The following is a 16,147-nucleotide window of genomic DNA, read 5'->3' as shown; positions in this document are numbered from 1 at the left end:
GGAAAGAGTAAAACAACATGCCTGGGAAAGCTATCGCTTAACTTACGCTGTTGCAATCAACCTGGTGTTCAGTATTCAACCTGACATATATTTCTTATAGGCTGTCTGATAGTATTCAGCAAACTTCAGACAAATCAGCTCTGTCCCCAGTCTTTTCTCTGTTGCATTCAAACATTTTTATTTGTTGATTCTCTCCCTTTACTTTCTATCACAGGACAGAGAGGGCAAGCATGCTTCTGGGAGCAAAATCAGTAAATGAAATACAAAGGAAGTGGAACTGTAAAAACAAGCACATGGTAGAGAGAAAGTTTCCCTTCAAAGAGCTAACGATCTATTAAACAAGAGATGAGGCCTCAAGACAAAGGCAGAGAAATTAAAACTGGCATAGAGAATGAGGGTCCATAAGCTCAGGCTCCCAGAGCGATGACCCATGGCTTTGGCCACGGCGCTCTGTAATCAGAAACTCTCATCTCTTGCAAACAGAGGTAAATTCCTCATTCCATCAGCAGGACAAATTGCCCAGCTTTCCCAGGAGGTGCTCTGCTCAGCGCAGTCACTCTTTTCATCTGGTTTATCTCCTAACTTGGCACAGTGCTCCGTGTTTAACTGAAAAGGCTTAGGAAAAAACCCAACCCAATTAAGATACATTACTACACAGCACCAGCTTGGTACGGACACTGTTTTCTCCATGATCTTTCCCAGCTTTATCCCTGGGTGTGATCTAATGGCTGCACATGCAACACATCAGTGCATCTGATCGTCCATGGAAAAGGGAACAAGCCCACCTCTCTGCTTCTGTGGAACAATGTGACATCCCACCTGCGCTGGCATGCTGCTCCGATGGGATCCCCCCACCACAACAAACCAGCGGGAGACCAGAGAGCCAGTGGTCGGCACACAGCCCAGCCGGAGGGATGAGCCCGTGCTCAGAGATCACTCATTTTAAAAGCATGGCTATGTGGGAAGGAGCAACCCATTCTCAAGTGGGAGAACTGGGTGCCAGAAGACGTGAGGGAGCCAGCTGTATTAACTGCTGATAGCTGGGCGGTGTGACTGCATACAGTCACACACGTTCAAAGGTTAAATAACAATGTCCAGAAAAACAGAAGCAAACGCTGTTAATTACAGATTGCTCATACTGTTGACCCCTTTTTCACCGTGTTCTTTAACTGTTTATTCCCTCCCTTTTTGATGACGTGGCACCTAATATCTTCTTTGTTTGGGGATGCAATTTTTTATTTAGTAGAATTTAGGTTGGCACATAGAAAGAGAGCCCAGCCAGGAGTTTCAGTCTGGTTTGTATTGGCTCTGGGATAAGAAAAGTCTCTTCTGAACTTTTACTGAAGTCTTCCCTGTAGAACGTACCTTCTCTCCTCCTTGCACAAATGCATGCCTACTTAGAATAAGTGGTGACTTTCCCCTGCGACAAGCTGCCCTCTCCTAGCTATTTACTTTGGGGAAGGCACTATGTATGACCCTTCTAAGCTCAGCCGAGCTCCCCCAGCAAATCGGCCCCCCTTTCCTGCAGCCAGAAAGCAGCTGTTGTCTGGTGACCAAGGGCAGCCGTTCGCTGGCCCGCATATGGAGCCATGCTGCTGTACCTTGTGCAGCTTCTACCGCTGCCAGAAGAGCACTCTTCCGAGTGTGCATCCCCGTTTGGCACGGACCATAATCCTGACTCATCCCTCCCCTTACGCCCCGTGATCGGGGATGCCCCATTCCTTACTTGGGCCAGATAACAGTGTCCTTGAAAGCTCTGAACTATAACTGAGACATTCGAAATACGCTGCGTGTTCCTAGTCCTCCCACAGATTTTGCAGCCTTTAGCAGGAGAATGAGTTTGGTCCTTTTTTTTGTTCAGCTCTTTTTTTAAAAAACAAAAACCTACTCAACAAATTACAGTTGCATTCTTCCTTGATATGGAGGGGTTGCTACGTTTTTTTTCCCTGCATGAGTTTAACATGCCTCAGTGGCTTCCTTTATTCAGCATTAGCTGCATTTGCTCTATAGGCATGTCAAACATTCAGCGTACTGTAAGCAAAGTGATACCTCCTCACGGATCAGGGATCCGGGTGTTAGTTCTGCATGGATCACGAAACAGGGCGCTCCTCCCATGGTAAGCATCAGCTACATCAAAAATTTCCACATTATAAAGCTGTTCCCCGCACCCCTTGCATAAAATGCCTCAGCACACAAAAGAAAACCAGCATCTTCTTTTGTACTTAAATCAGGTCTTGCAGTTGTGTGTCAAGTCGTTCTCTTGCATCTAATTTAGCACGCAGCCCTGTTTCTTTTTAAGACAAGAAACTAGACTTGCTGTAGACAGGAGTCGTGCATTGCCAGAATCAAGATAGCAGACGTCTGTTTCTACCTATGCTTCAGAAAAAAAATATATTACTGCTGTTGTTTTTGCTCGAGTCGTCAGTTTCCCAGTAATTATAAAGCTTTGATACCCAATCACCAGCTGTTTAAGAAACACAAATATGGAAAACCAAGCTGTTGCCTAATTTTTGCTGTACAGATGCAGAATTATCTAACAGAGCCCCTACCATCTTCTGCAGCCTGGTTTTCCAGTTCTGAAGTAATGGTACTTCCATCCCTCCCTTCAGGGGACTTCCTGCTGGAAGAATAAAAGTGCTCCAAGACATACCTAGATGTGATCCAGATTCATCCTTTTCATCTGTTTGTTCCTTTTGCCTCATGTAATTCCTCTCCCCTGAGGTATTTTTTGTCTTTTTTTTGATTTAGCCTTTGGACACAACCTTTCTTCCTTTGCTTTAGTAGCCAATTCCTGGTAACATCATGATACCACTGGGAGCAGGACGGGCCCAAGGACCCTGAGCAGGTTTAGCACCTTCGCTTTGTACAGGACAGCCCACAAACGGAACTGACTCACTCGCAGAACGGCAGATTATTAAGATCAAGAAGGTTGACGCTCTGCACTAATGAGTTGAGAATGCCAACTGATTTTTAATAAGAGGTTATTTATGTACATATAATACATATTTATGTCTTATTTATATTGCAGTAGAGGATCAGCCCTGAAGTCAGGCTTTTAACAAATAAGTGAAACCACAAGTAAGCCTCTGTCTCGAGGAAGCCAGCATCTGGGGTGGCATCGAGGATAACAGCTGGAAGAACAGGCAGAGAGGCGGCCTGGGGAGGCAACAGGAGCAAGGGCCGTTACTGCCGCACCAACACGCAGTGCAACAGAAGAACCCTGACAGCTTTGGGTTACTACAGGGATGCAACTGATGCTATCTACTATCAAACCAGCACTATCGAAGGTGAATTTTGGCCGAAAATTCTAGATACAGCAATGCTAAGTATAGCAATAGTATGCTAAGTAATTACACAGAGGAAAGGTTGGCAATTGCTGCCTTACAGGAAACTGGTAGTTGAAAGCATGAAAGTCTCTTATGAGTTTAATCAGACCTTTGTTGTGGCTACCATGGAAACGAAGGATATACTGAGAATTCATTTCCTAATACGTGGCCTGTAAATACTCTGAGTAGAGATAATTTGGTAGCTACATCTATTGGAAATGCAATCAGGACATACTAAATAGGGTGAGACACGGTAAATATGGTATCATCAGAACAGATTACAGTTAGGCTTTGTCTTTTGATTGTCCTGGGCTGACAGCACTGACTTATTTTCAGGCAAATACAGGGCAAGTGATTTCATAGAAATTGCTGTGTTCATCCAACACAGAACAGTCCTGGGAAAATCATCTCACCCCTGGGAATGTGGAAGTAAGTGAGTCCATGTAATAATGCATCTTTGCTGTGGGTGATGCGATAATGAAGCAGTCTCAGAATACTTTCACAGTCTCTCTGGGTATTAAGACAGGAAAGCGTAGAGCCCGAACAGTGTGACACCTAATTTCTCTCCAGCTGCAAGCAGGTGTGCTATTAATTCCAAAATATGGCATTCACAACAAATACAGCGAATACCTGACTGAGTGCAAGAACATCTGCTCTAAGATGACACTCATTTATACGAGGGCTGCGGAGGTTACGAACAGAAATAAACTGTTGCTTACAATTCAAAAAACAATTTAAGTGTCTAAGTTTCAGTCTTTGGGGTGCTTACATATACTGGGCCTCTGGTTGTGCTGGGAACTGGGGACACATGGGATATGCAGGGGAAGGATCTGCTGACTTTTCACGAATTTGGGGCCAAATTTCGTTGACCTGCATGACTTTTGACAATGAAAAGTCAGCATTTTAGACAACATCTGCACTCCCATGGACATGCCACCGAAAAAGGCCTGGCTCTTCTAGGACGCTGCAGCCAACAAACTCCACCGGTGCAGGGAACTGAGCTCCACGCGCTCGGCAAAGGGCTGTGCCGTGCCGCTGCCGAGTACCTCCGGGTGTCTTCTGCCCACCTCCTGGTGCACACGTGAAGAAGCCAGAAGCTTGGTATGTCCTCCTGTGCTCCGAATGCCTAACTCTAAAGACAAAAAGCCTGGCTGTCATCTCTCAGTTTGGATGGCAGTGGCAATAATCTGTAATTCTGGGTGGAAGGAAGGTAAAAGCGGTTGGGAAAGCTGTATGGGCAGGCTGTGAAACGCAGAGGCTATGTGATGGAAACAGAGGACACCAGAACAGAAGACTGAACTCTTCATGACTCCACTGCTAGTTTTGCTGAACAGCATAGTTTTTGCTTCACTTCAGATTCTTCAGCTATTACAATGAAGTTGATTTTAAAATGTTTTCCTCTAAACTCTAAGATTTAAAACTATATTAATTCTCCTCGTATATGAAACAAAAAAACAACATGCACACCTCCCACTAATAATTTCCATCCCTCCATTTATTTATTATCTCATTGGTAATGCAATCTGGAAGTCAGCTTCACATAGTGACTTCATCTCAGGCCCCCTTATTATGCGATCTGAAGTAAATCAACTTTCTATTTGTTTCTCTCTGGAGATCCTTGAGTAATTTTCCTCAAGAGTTCTGCAATTATCCTTACAAGTTCTCTGCTGGGTCAAAAGCAAGGATGTGGTCATATAAATTACATCGTTGCAAAAGTTCTTCTTCAAACTCTTTTTTGTCCTGATTGAATTGTAGTTTGAAATTAAGTTTGTAAGTAAGCTAAATCAAATAGGAGATTAATTAATTTCTGAATAAGTATGTCTACAGCCAGGTTCATTAATTAACACTTCCAAGTGTTTCTCACTCACCTGAAGGGTTAATAAATTCTTTGGTTTATGATGAGCCACCTTAATACATATATGCAGTCCCATCTTGATACATAGCACATTCATCACATTATTGTTTCTCCTTGTTCTCTGGAGTAATGTTAGATGATAAGGGTTCATCAAGAATGATTCCTCCAATCTTCCCATTCTATCCTTTCCTCTCCCATGCCCTACAACTCTTATATTCTCATAGTATAATTCTTTTTTCTCAGTTCTGGCAAGGTTGCAGGATGAGATCTTGAATGTCCTTTCAAAAATGCAAAATATAAGCTAGACATATATTTTAAAATGAGGTAAGCTGTAAACATGCAAAGTGTCAGCAACCTTTGCTACAGTTCGTACACACACTTACCTGATGGTAAATGAGAACAAATACATGGTAAGAAAATGTACCGAAGCTGCTGGAGCCGAGCGGCTCAGCTACCTAGGGGCTGGTGCCAGCTTCTCCTCTAGGACTTGGGTGTACAGGGAACGTTCTTTCACTGCTAGCTCCCTTATTTCAAATGCCCCTCAAATCTAGCCTGGGATGATTTGTTCTGAAGTTTAATGATTTCATGCTCAGCATAAGCTATTCAGTCTTTTCCCTGTTGAACCACTGTGTGGGAAAGGTGGCTCAGGAATTTGAGCCGGGAGAGTTGTAGTTAGGATGCGTTTGTTTTGGCAGTATCTCCAAAAATCTCCTACATTAAGATGTCTTTTAAAAGAAGTGCTGAGTGCGCTTGGAAAACGAGCTGTTCTCTGCAGTGGTGGGATCTCTGGGGCAGGTGTTGGCAGTCCTCCACGGATGGTGTACCAGACTGATCTTTTTCTTTCTCATCTTCAGAAGTGAAAAGTATGGGGAAAAAAACCCAGCAAGAGTGAGTGGGAGAAGGCAGGTACTCCCTCCCGAGAGTCTGGGTACTGCAGCCACCTCACCAGCAGGACCCTTCCTCCACACTACCAGCTGAGAGATGCTGATTCCACATATGCGATTTCTCAAAATACTCCATTTCTCAGCTCCCAGCTCTGTGCTCATCCACCACTGTGCCTTTCAAAATCTGTCCACATAGTTCATGTAGCACATGTGCTCTCGCCTTTCCTCTAGGATGCCATGAACCCTCAGAGATAGAGGCAGTGCAATTTCACTTATGCTGCTACTTCCCACATCATCTCTGACATCTGGAAAACTCAGTTTTTAGAGCTCGCTGGTCTCATTTTTCTTAAGCATTACACTTGCTCCAGGCAGTGCAGCACACCGGTCATCTTCAAGGCCTCTTAGAGACCTCATGAGAAACCAGGGACTTAATAAACTTGGCCCAAACCATCTGTCATAACCTCATCTCATCAGAGGAGAATTCTACAGCAGAAATCACAGAGCCAAGAGCTGCTATCTCATCCCTAACGCATGCATGTGCATTTGAACATATTACAACGCATTCCCTACGACTAAATATTGGGGGGTTTTAGTTTTTATTTTTTATTGGTGCATACTTTTTGTGTGCATCATCCTTTTTTTTTTTTTTTCCCTGACAGACCGGAGCTGTGGAAATGGTAAAAGCCAGGTTCTGGCACATGAGAAGGTGCTCTGGTTTTCAGGACTGGGATGGAGAACTAAAGCTTTTTGTTCTGGCATAATCTGAAGGCCACAGTCCCTTTGGAAAAATGAAGTTGGTACGGACCTGACGTTCCATTTCTCCATGTTGAGGGACGATAACATACTTGTTCTCTGGAGAGGAGTTAAAACAAGGTCTCTGAAGGAGTTTTTCTCCGAACCCCACAGGCCATGACTGCCTGGGAAATGCAGATCGGAGGGAGATTCACTGTGGTCAAGAAAATTTGTGATCAGGAGGCTCTGCCCAGTTTACCCATGGGGTATTTCCTGAGGAACTGCCACCGCGGCGGATGCTGCGGTGCTGCGCCGCAGCCTTTACGTGGCAGCAGAGCCCAGCTCTGCTTCAGGCCAGCAGGACAGGGAGCCACGGGCAAGGGGCCAAGCTCTAACAGCAGCGTTACTTCAGGGCTGCACTGCAGAGAGGTTACAGATCACCATCTTAAGCACCAAATCAGTAAGACCGTTCTTCCAAAAGTGAGACAGCCCGTATGATGGTATTTCAAATAATGGTGGAGGAAGCTTCAGGTCCTTCTACGAGGGATTTCAATGTAAGCAAGAGCAGAATGTAGCCAATACTAACCAGGGAGCAAACAGGTCCCTAGTGACTGTATGGAAGACATGTAGGACCAAAATCCTCCAAAAATCTCAGTATTTGACTGAGTTAGATCATTTGAACAGCATATAAGGCTGTGAAAGCTAAGCCATTCAGGTTACCTACTTGTTTACTCCCCCACGCAATTCCTATCTCCTTATCTCAACACACATACCAAATCCACGGATTTGCAGCTTCCAAAAGTACCTGAGAAACCTCGTTTCTAAACTGCACTAAGGAAACAGAGCTGTATGTCCAACTGCAGCTACATCTACATGACCATTATTAATGTTGTACTCAAGTCTGTGCCTGATTTTGCAGCCACATCACTTGAGCCAGACCGAGCCAGATGCTGACACCTTTTCTGCATGCAAAGGCAGAAGTGAAGTGCAAAACCAGTTTTCCTCTGACTGGGTTTTCTGGCCTGAAAAGCCACTGGCCAGAAAAGCCTCTTGGCAAAAGTTACTGATCCAGCTTACAGCAACATTTGGCTTCAGTGTCATCTTGAGCCCCCAGGTGATGTTGTAGCACAGGCATGGGCTAAGTAAGGAACGGCAGCTGCTAAGGGAAAAACATTGCCGTGATCTACATTTGGCAAACCTTTCCAAATACTGTTTCTAAGTGAGTAAATACTAAGAGAATTTTTATATTCAGTAGTAAACAAATAAAAAATGCTTTTGAATTAATAACAGCTAAACTAGCTGCCACATTTATATAGGGTAAATAATATAGCTTAACCCTGCACTGATTCAGTTACTACACTATAGCATGATATCTATTTCTTTAGACGTCCAGAACATGATCAAAGAAGCTGACATTTGGAAACATAATGATTTCAGGTTCCCTTCCTGTATAAAAAGAAGCAGCCAGGAAATTTTAAACCTTTTTGGTTTTAAAGAATTCGACTAAATTCCCAATGTAGGCTGAATTCTAAAATCAAATTATCTTAATGTAGCAGGAACGTTTAGGAAAAAAATAGCTTCCATAAACTCAGAGTCAATTTTATTTAGAATATCAAAATCATAGAAACCAGGTTTTCAAAATTATAGTGCTGAAATATTCTGTTACAACATTAATGAAAGTGTAATAATAAAAAAGATTGAAGTGAGAAAATAGGTAGGGATTTAAAATGTCAGTCTGACATTTTCCATAATAAAAGAGCATAAGTTGAAGGTGATATTAGTGGCAGCAATGATTTTGAGTCTCCAAAGAGAGTTCATTAAACAATCTTCACTGACATCTAAATTTATGTAAAAAGCAAAGCCATGGAAGGAGAGTTGGATGACTTTCAGATGTTAGACTTCCAATTAGGAAAACCTTACCAAGAAGAGACAGAAAAAGACTTTGATCAGAGTTGGAGTAAAGGATTTGTTTGCAGATGTTAATTGAAATAAATTGTGCAAAAAAACTAAGGAAAAGAAATGTTTCCCTAGAAGTGAATTACTTATTGGTTAAAGACTGCAAATTCATTTTGTTTTGGGCCTTTTCCAAGAAGATCTGCCAAATATGATAACACGCACTGGAACTGGGTAACAGTTAGGATCTAATAATCACGATATGATCAGAGCAGAGATGCTGAAGTATTACGCACAGCAAAACAACAAGCGAAACAAAGGCTTCTACCTGAAGCAAACCTGAGTCTGAAGACAAGATAACCAGAAAGAAATCTGACTTGCACGTTTGTAACCTGCAGTAATAGAGAGTACGAGTCCTGGGACCAAGAAAGAAATAGGCTTCTGATCTCAGAGGGGCAATGTGTAGAGGGGGAGAACATAATTCAGGATAGGAACATTGCACTGTATCTTAGCAAAGCTCCTCTGAAACTAAATCTAAAGAAGATGATCTGATAACTTTTCAAAACTGAAATGGAAGTTTACATTTGCCCATACAGTCTTCTGCTGAGTGAGTGAAGATGTGGTAGCTGTTCAGACCAATTGGTTGGAGCTCGGTGACTTGCTGAGGAGTCACGCTATACAGCAATCAAGGTAGGAATCCAAAGCCCAGCCATAAGTCCCCAAAATACTGTCAAGCTTTCCAGTTTTTGCACGAAGGACATCTTCAGAGCAGCAAAAAATCTGAATTTACACCATAGTCCTGACTCTCCTAAGATGAGACTCCTGCACTAATAACAAGCGACTCTTTGCCCTCAGTTCCTTACTTTTCCTCTCATCAGCACAGTTTGTGTCTTTATTATATATATATCATTACAACACTTTGCCCCATTCCTAAGGCAGGACCTTATGTACCATTTCACTGAACAAACATCATCTTTTTAAGGCAGCAGGCAGCGACTGAAACCAAGAAGCAGCAACACCAACTCGAAGCACTCCTGGGGTAGCAGGAGAGGCACACAGGGAAGATGTGCATGATGTGTCCTTTTGCCCATCCCCAAATTGACTCAACATCTTAATTTACAAATGGCAAGCATAGCTCAAGCAGACAGCCTTCAGTGCACAAATACATAAGTTTTTAACAGAACTGCTCTGGAGAGACATAGCTTGGAGGTTTGTGGACCACAGGTTGCACACCCCCAAACTAGACCATTTCAGGAACAGTATTTTTACCTGTGTAAAAACACTGGGTAGAAATCAGACAATTTTTAGTGTAATGTGGGAGAAGCTTCTAGGAGCTTATTTATCAAGGAATTATTATGCAGATCCCACAACCATTATTCAACGAAAAACTGGCAGCATCTACAGTGTGAACCCAAGTTTCTGAGGGGAGAGGGGAGTTTTCAAAATTTATCAGAAGTGTCTGGACATGCATGAACTTTCTCTGCCAACATTTATTGCTTCATTTTCCTTTAAATGGGACTGTCAAACTTTTTGACTAATGGAACGAACCAGAGATATGTTACAAAAGTTTAATAAGGAGTTCTCTAGAATTTTCCAGTTCTGTCAGCCCAATGCGTCTGACTGTGTCCAGCAAGATGCACCTCAAACACAACCCAGAACTTTCACAGCTGGCTGCCCCGCGCTGTCCACAGCCATCAGTCCCTGGCTCCTGACTCAGCTCCCAAGCGTCCCTCTGCCACAGCTGATGGGCTGCTGTTGAAGAGTGCTGCTCTCTGCAGCTCCCTTACACTGCAGCTGCAAGGGAGGCAGCAGCAGCAGCCAAACCAGCCTGTGGCCCCTGGCTGCCACCTGGGAAGGATGCTTATACTGCAGCATATATATACTGCCCGGAGCAGTAGAAACAACAGCGGAGTACACCTACCCTTCCTCCAGTTCAGGTGTAGCACACGCAGTTTACACCTTCAAAGGTAAGTTTCAGAACTCACTTTTCCTTCCGTTATAAACCAGTCACTTCCTTCACCTTGTGTTATATCTGGAGCAGCAGCGTGAAGAGACTTAGATCCCATTCATTTGAAAATGAGACTTTACCCTTTTGTTCAGCTCTGAAATTAATTTTATCTTCCCTTTATCAGTGTCTCTATTTAGGGCATAATGATGTTCCCAACTTGCTATACTTCAGATTAAATATTTTTCTCATGGTATTCACCAAACTAGAATCGGTACAAAAACTCCATGCTCAAAGCAGGGTCACCTACAGCAGATTGCTTGGGGCCATGTCCAGCGGAGTTTTGAATAGCTCCAAGGACGGAGACACCACAACCTCTCTGGGCAACCTGTGCCAGTGCTTAACTATCTTGGCCTTTCCATGCATCTTGTCACCTGGTCCCCTGCCCCATTCGGCAGTGGGCTCACATTTTCCCTGTTCGTCCTTTTGCTGCCAGTGTGCCTCTCCTTGTTGCCCTTTACATTCATTGCCAGATCAATTCCAGATGTACTTTGGCTTTGTAACTCCACCCCTGTATGCTTGGTCGGTGTCTCTGTATTCGTACAATGAATACTTCCCATGTATAGATGCTACATGAATTTGCAACAAAATTCTTCTTAAAAAAGCAAAGACCAGAACCAGCCATTTCAAATTTTTGTTCCAGTTCTGTGGTCTTCAGTTCTACTTACCCGATCTATAGCGCTCATCCCGTGACCCTGAGGACCTGCGACGGTGGTATCGAGAGGAAGAGGACGGAGTAACAGGAGTTCGACGTTCTTGTGGTAATGCCTGGTCCACCCCTGCATTAATTTAAAAAAAAAAAAAAAAAAAAAAAAAAAGACAAGCTCATTCTGATTGAATTCCAGAAGTTAACAGCGAGGAGTTCAGCCTACACTAGAAGGAGAAAATGAACATCCAGTGGCTAAACCATGTCACATCACTTGGTTACATGGTACTTGCCTCTGGTCAGCTTTCCTGGTACAATTATTTTCCTGGTTTTCTCCAAGACAACCTTTTCCCAGCATCACAGGCTACATAAGAAGAGCATACAGACAGTAAGCTTGGTGGTGATTTATTTTCCCAAACAGATGATGTTTCATAAAGTAGAATTCAGCAAATATTTTAAAGTGCGAATAAAAGACAGACACTATTGCAATGGATCTTGAAGCTTTCCTGCAAATCGGTTAAAACCAATTCCTAGGAAGACTTAGGCCAGTGCATATTATTTCACAAAACCTCAAGCAGTTGGATGATATTGGCTGGTGACAACGCAATACTAACCTATGGAAACTAGATACCCTGTGGGAAGGGAACTATGTTAATATCTATAGGCATTTTCAGCTACCAAGGGCCAGAAAGTCAACAATAACTGCACCAAGCCAGGCTGAAAATAGTAATCTGTTCCAGCAAAACAATAAAAATAACTCAGCCTTATAATATATACCTGTGGCATCTCAGTATGCCAGGCTTAAACATCCAGTATTTAAGATTCAAACCTTGTATTCATCCCTTTCCCATAGCAAATTAGCTTTTCTAAAAAACAGGTATTTTCTGGAAGGCTCCTTCAGCGATGGCAGTGGTGTAACAGCAGCATTGTATATAAACACTTCTAGAAACTAATGTTCCTTGACAACTTCCAGAGAAGAGTGAAGTGAATTACTTAAGTGGGAGAATTCAGACACAGAATAGGAAAAGAAAGCAAACCTGCATCTGTAATAGTGGTGTGATATGCTACCCTAGAATCATAGAATCGTTGAGGTTGGAAAAGACCTTTAAGATCATCAAGTCCAACCGTTAACCTAACCCTGCCATCCCACCACTAAACCATGTCCCTAAGCACCTCGTCTGCCCAGCTTTTAAATACCTCCAGGGATGGGGACTTGACCGCTTCCCTGGGCAGCCCCTTCCAATGCCTGACAACCCTTTCTGTGAAGAAATTTTTCCTAATGTCTAACCTAAACCTGCCCTGGTGCAACTTCAGACCATTTCCCCTCATCCTATCACCCATTACCAGGGAGAAAAGGCCGACCCCCACCTCACTACCCCCTCCTGTCAGGCAGTTGTAGAGGGCGATAAGGCCTCCCCTCAGACTCCTCTTCTCCAGGCTGAACAACCCCAGTTCCCTCAGCCGCTACTCATAAGACTTGTGCTCCAGACCCCTCACCAGTTTTGTGGCACTCTTCTGGACATGTTCCAGCAAGGCAACATCTTTCTTGTAGTGAGGGGCCCAAAACTGAACATGGTATTTGAGGTGCAGCCTCACCAGCGCAGGGGCATAATCACTTCCCAGCTCCTGCTGGCCACACTATTCCTGATACAAGCCAGGATGCCGTTGGCCTTCTTGGCCACCTGGGCACACTGCTGGCTCATACTCAGCCGGCTGTCAACCAGTAAACAACCTGTGCTCGTCCAGAGAAGAACCGGAGCGGACAGGCCCAGCAGGAGATGCACCCAGAGCTACTAAAGCACGGAGCCTTGGGCACTGTGATGCACAGGGGCAAAAAACCAGGAGTACCTCAAGAAATGAAATTAATTCTTTCCTATTATTTTTTGCCTTTAAAGAGTAGTTACACAGTATGTGTAACTGTAGGGACAGAAGTAAAACTGGCCTCTCACACTTAGGGTTGATGTTAAGAAAGGTCCATTTAAATTACTTAGTAATTAATACTCAAGTATCCAAAAGGATGACTAATACATTGAAATTGGATTCAACAACACAATGCTTGGAAATATGTTCATATTTCTGATTAAAACACAATGTGAAAACTCTCCACTGCTATTCCTGAACTCTTTGATGCCTGCTTATTGGAGAGGGATAAGGGTTTACTTTTGTGGAAACAAGAATTTTTATATAGAATACAGACCAACCAAAACCACTATGTTGACTTCAATCAGTCTCAATTATGTTTCAATGGACTCTTTAAAAAACATCTTTTCAAAAAAGTTGGCATTGTACATATATTTTTTTGTGAAAACAAACTAATAATCAAAATACAGCTTCTCTCTTAAATCTTTGGAATATCAGCAATGCCACGTCTGCTTTGATTTTGTGGGGAAGGGGCTGGTTGCTTAAAAAACATACTTGGAGTAAAATCTCATAGGCGCATAAAAGACAGAATGAATCCATAATTTTCTTCTACTCAGATAGTGATTAGTAATTCCTACTTTTAAATCAAAGAAAATGTCCTCATTTAAACGCTCTTTCCCACCCTATAGTACTGTGTAACTTCACTTGCCCTCAAGCCTTTATATTCTTTAAGGCAGGTGAACTTAACTTCTGAATCATCAAAATAATCAGTATTTTCACCTCATTTGTATATTTAGATTTTTTCTTTCTTTATTGGGTCACCCTGAGAAACAGCAATATAAAGTTAACAATAAAATTCATTTTGATTGAAAATTTTCAGAAAGTTGTTTCAGTCTGTACACGATGCTAACCACCATTACTCATCTCAGTCCCTATCCAGATTGTCAGGAATTAGATACTTTCTGGAAATCACATATATTTACAAAAATCCTAAAAAAACACACCCCAAAAATGTGCACCTAAAATTGCTGCTGAGACACAGAGGTTTTGTGACGAAAGCAGTGCTATAACATCCCAAGGCAAATGACTTCTGTAGGGCAATGGTGTGTGGAGAAGAACAAACAAAAATAATTTAGGTGTTGCTAGCGAAGTACAGCGTCATGGAAAAGGGGATTAAATGCATCCTTCCAACCACAAAACCAGATGCAATAGGCTTTTGAAATACTGAGGGGGAATCAGATAGTGAGGAAAGGCATCAGTTACAAAGAGGAGTGTAGCTGCTGTAGGAGGGAGACCTTTCCAGGTAGACCTGAAAGCCAACGGACAAAATGTACTCAAGCCCGTGGTTCCCTTCTCCTGGCCATTTGGCTACGAGACACCTCCGGCGTCTCAGTCTCTTCTTCTGCAGCTGTGGGCAATGCACATAGCTCTTCTTCAAGGTGTAAAAAAGACAGTGGATGGAAGGTGAGCTCAAACACTGACTCTGGCATTGGGGAAGACATCAGGACGCCTGGCAGGTCAGGCAGCACTGCCACCCACGGCACTCCCTGATGCTAAAGAGGGCCCTTTCCTCTGGTGCACGATGGAGATTGTACTGGTACCTGTTCTCACTCCAGATACAGAAATCTCCCGTCTAATCTTAAAACTGAGACACTTGAGCTAGTTTACCTCCCTCCTACTCTGTAACTGTGTGTTTGTTCTTTCATGCAAGTCTGTTCTGACACAACGGGTAACACGGAGTTTCTTCTTACAGTTAGGAACGAGACAGCCCCAACATCCTACACCAGTAGTCATTTAATGCCATAGCAAACTAAATGAGAATATCAACATATATTCTGCTTTTATGAGGTCCGGGGATCATTTGATGGCTTTACTTCCCACTTTCCCACAGATATAAGAACAGTGAATAAACCTCTACCCAAGTGCAGAGCAGGACGTGTGAACCTGGCTCGCTGACTGCACTGGCTTACACGAGGAATTTAATTCTGCACTGAAATACAGAGGAGAAGCTCTCCATCAGTCGTTTGCGGGGAGACGACTCTTTGTACTAAGTTCCTTTAATGTGAGAAAACACAAAGCATCGCCCCACTTTGGAGAGACCGTAAGGAACCCGATGGCGGCTGGAGCAGGGCTTAGCTGGCACCGCCTGGGCTCTCCCCTTCTCCTCCTGGGCACCTGCTCCCTCGCACAGCACCAGCGACAGTGTGAGACACAGTACACAACAGCGAGAACCGACACGCTGCCATTCCTGAGCGATGGGTAGGAGTAAAAGCCATACAGAACAATGAATACCATGAAATCAGTGAAGTGTTGCCATAAATAGCAAAGCGGTGTTAACAGCAGAATTGTTCACCTCCATGAAGGCTCTGGCAATATAGTGCAGTAACAAGCATCTTTTTTTTTTTTTTTTTTTCCCCACTTCTACTCCTGAACATAACTAACCCCCCAAAATTGATAGCTTTCACAGCCAGCACACAGGGGCCGTGAGTTAAGTGCTAATGCTTGTTCAAGTGCAGCTTCGCCCAGATGCATTTGTGAATCGGTGGAAGCGGTGGCGTAATGGGCTTTGAGAATTCCTACTTGGATCGATTCCTAAATTTAAGGAGGCAGCAGAGCAATGAACAGCTTTCATAAAAGAAAGGACAGTGTCATGCCAGTGCCCTGTCCGCAGACACCACCACAGTCACTGTGAAACTGGTATCACTCCTCATAACGCCACAGTCCACCCCAGTTTTGTGGCTCAAGTAGGGCTTTAAAAGGTAAGCATAATGAGCACTAATGACTGACTCATTATAGGTCATGAAGAATTTTAGCAAAACATATATGGCTGGAACACAGTTATTTTATATAAAAGGCTGAGAAATCAGTGCTTTATGCCCATCACATTACACATAAGCATTACCAGGTGCACTGGAGCAAACAACCCTGTTCTTAATACAAGCATTA

At 43.3% G+C, this 16,147-nt stretch overlaps 1 protein-coding gene across 1 annotated transcript in view; it reads right to left on the bottom strand.

Annotated features, from left to right (window-relative positions):
* The window catches only part of DIP2C (disco interacting protein 2 homolog C), a gene marked incomplete at its 5' end in the record, with an annotated part of 146,133 nt that overhangs the window by 121,530 nt on the left and 8,456 nt on the right, over positions 1-16,147 (bottom strand). The window contains one exon of the mRNA XM_035888412.1: positions 11,364-11,474. Within this exon, the coding sequence (XP_035744305.1) occupies positions 11,364-11,474 (111 nt within the window). The remainder of the gene's footprint in view (positions 1-11,363; positions 11,475-16,147) is intronic.

This window comes from Egretta garzetta, unplaced genomic scaffold (assembly GCF_000687185.1).
Source record: "Egretta garzetta isolate BGI_Z169 unplaced genomic scaffold, ASM68718v1 scaffold181, whole genome shotgun sequence".
Classification (NCBI taxonomy): Eukaryota; Metazoa; Chordata; class Aves; order Pelecaniformes; family Ardeidae; genus Egretta; species Egretta garzetta.
The sequence above is the reverse complement of the archived record's forward strand: the minus strand, read 5'-3'. Positions and strand labels throughout refer to the sequence as shown.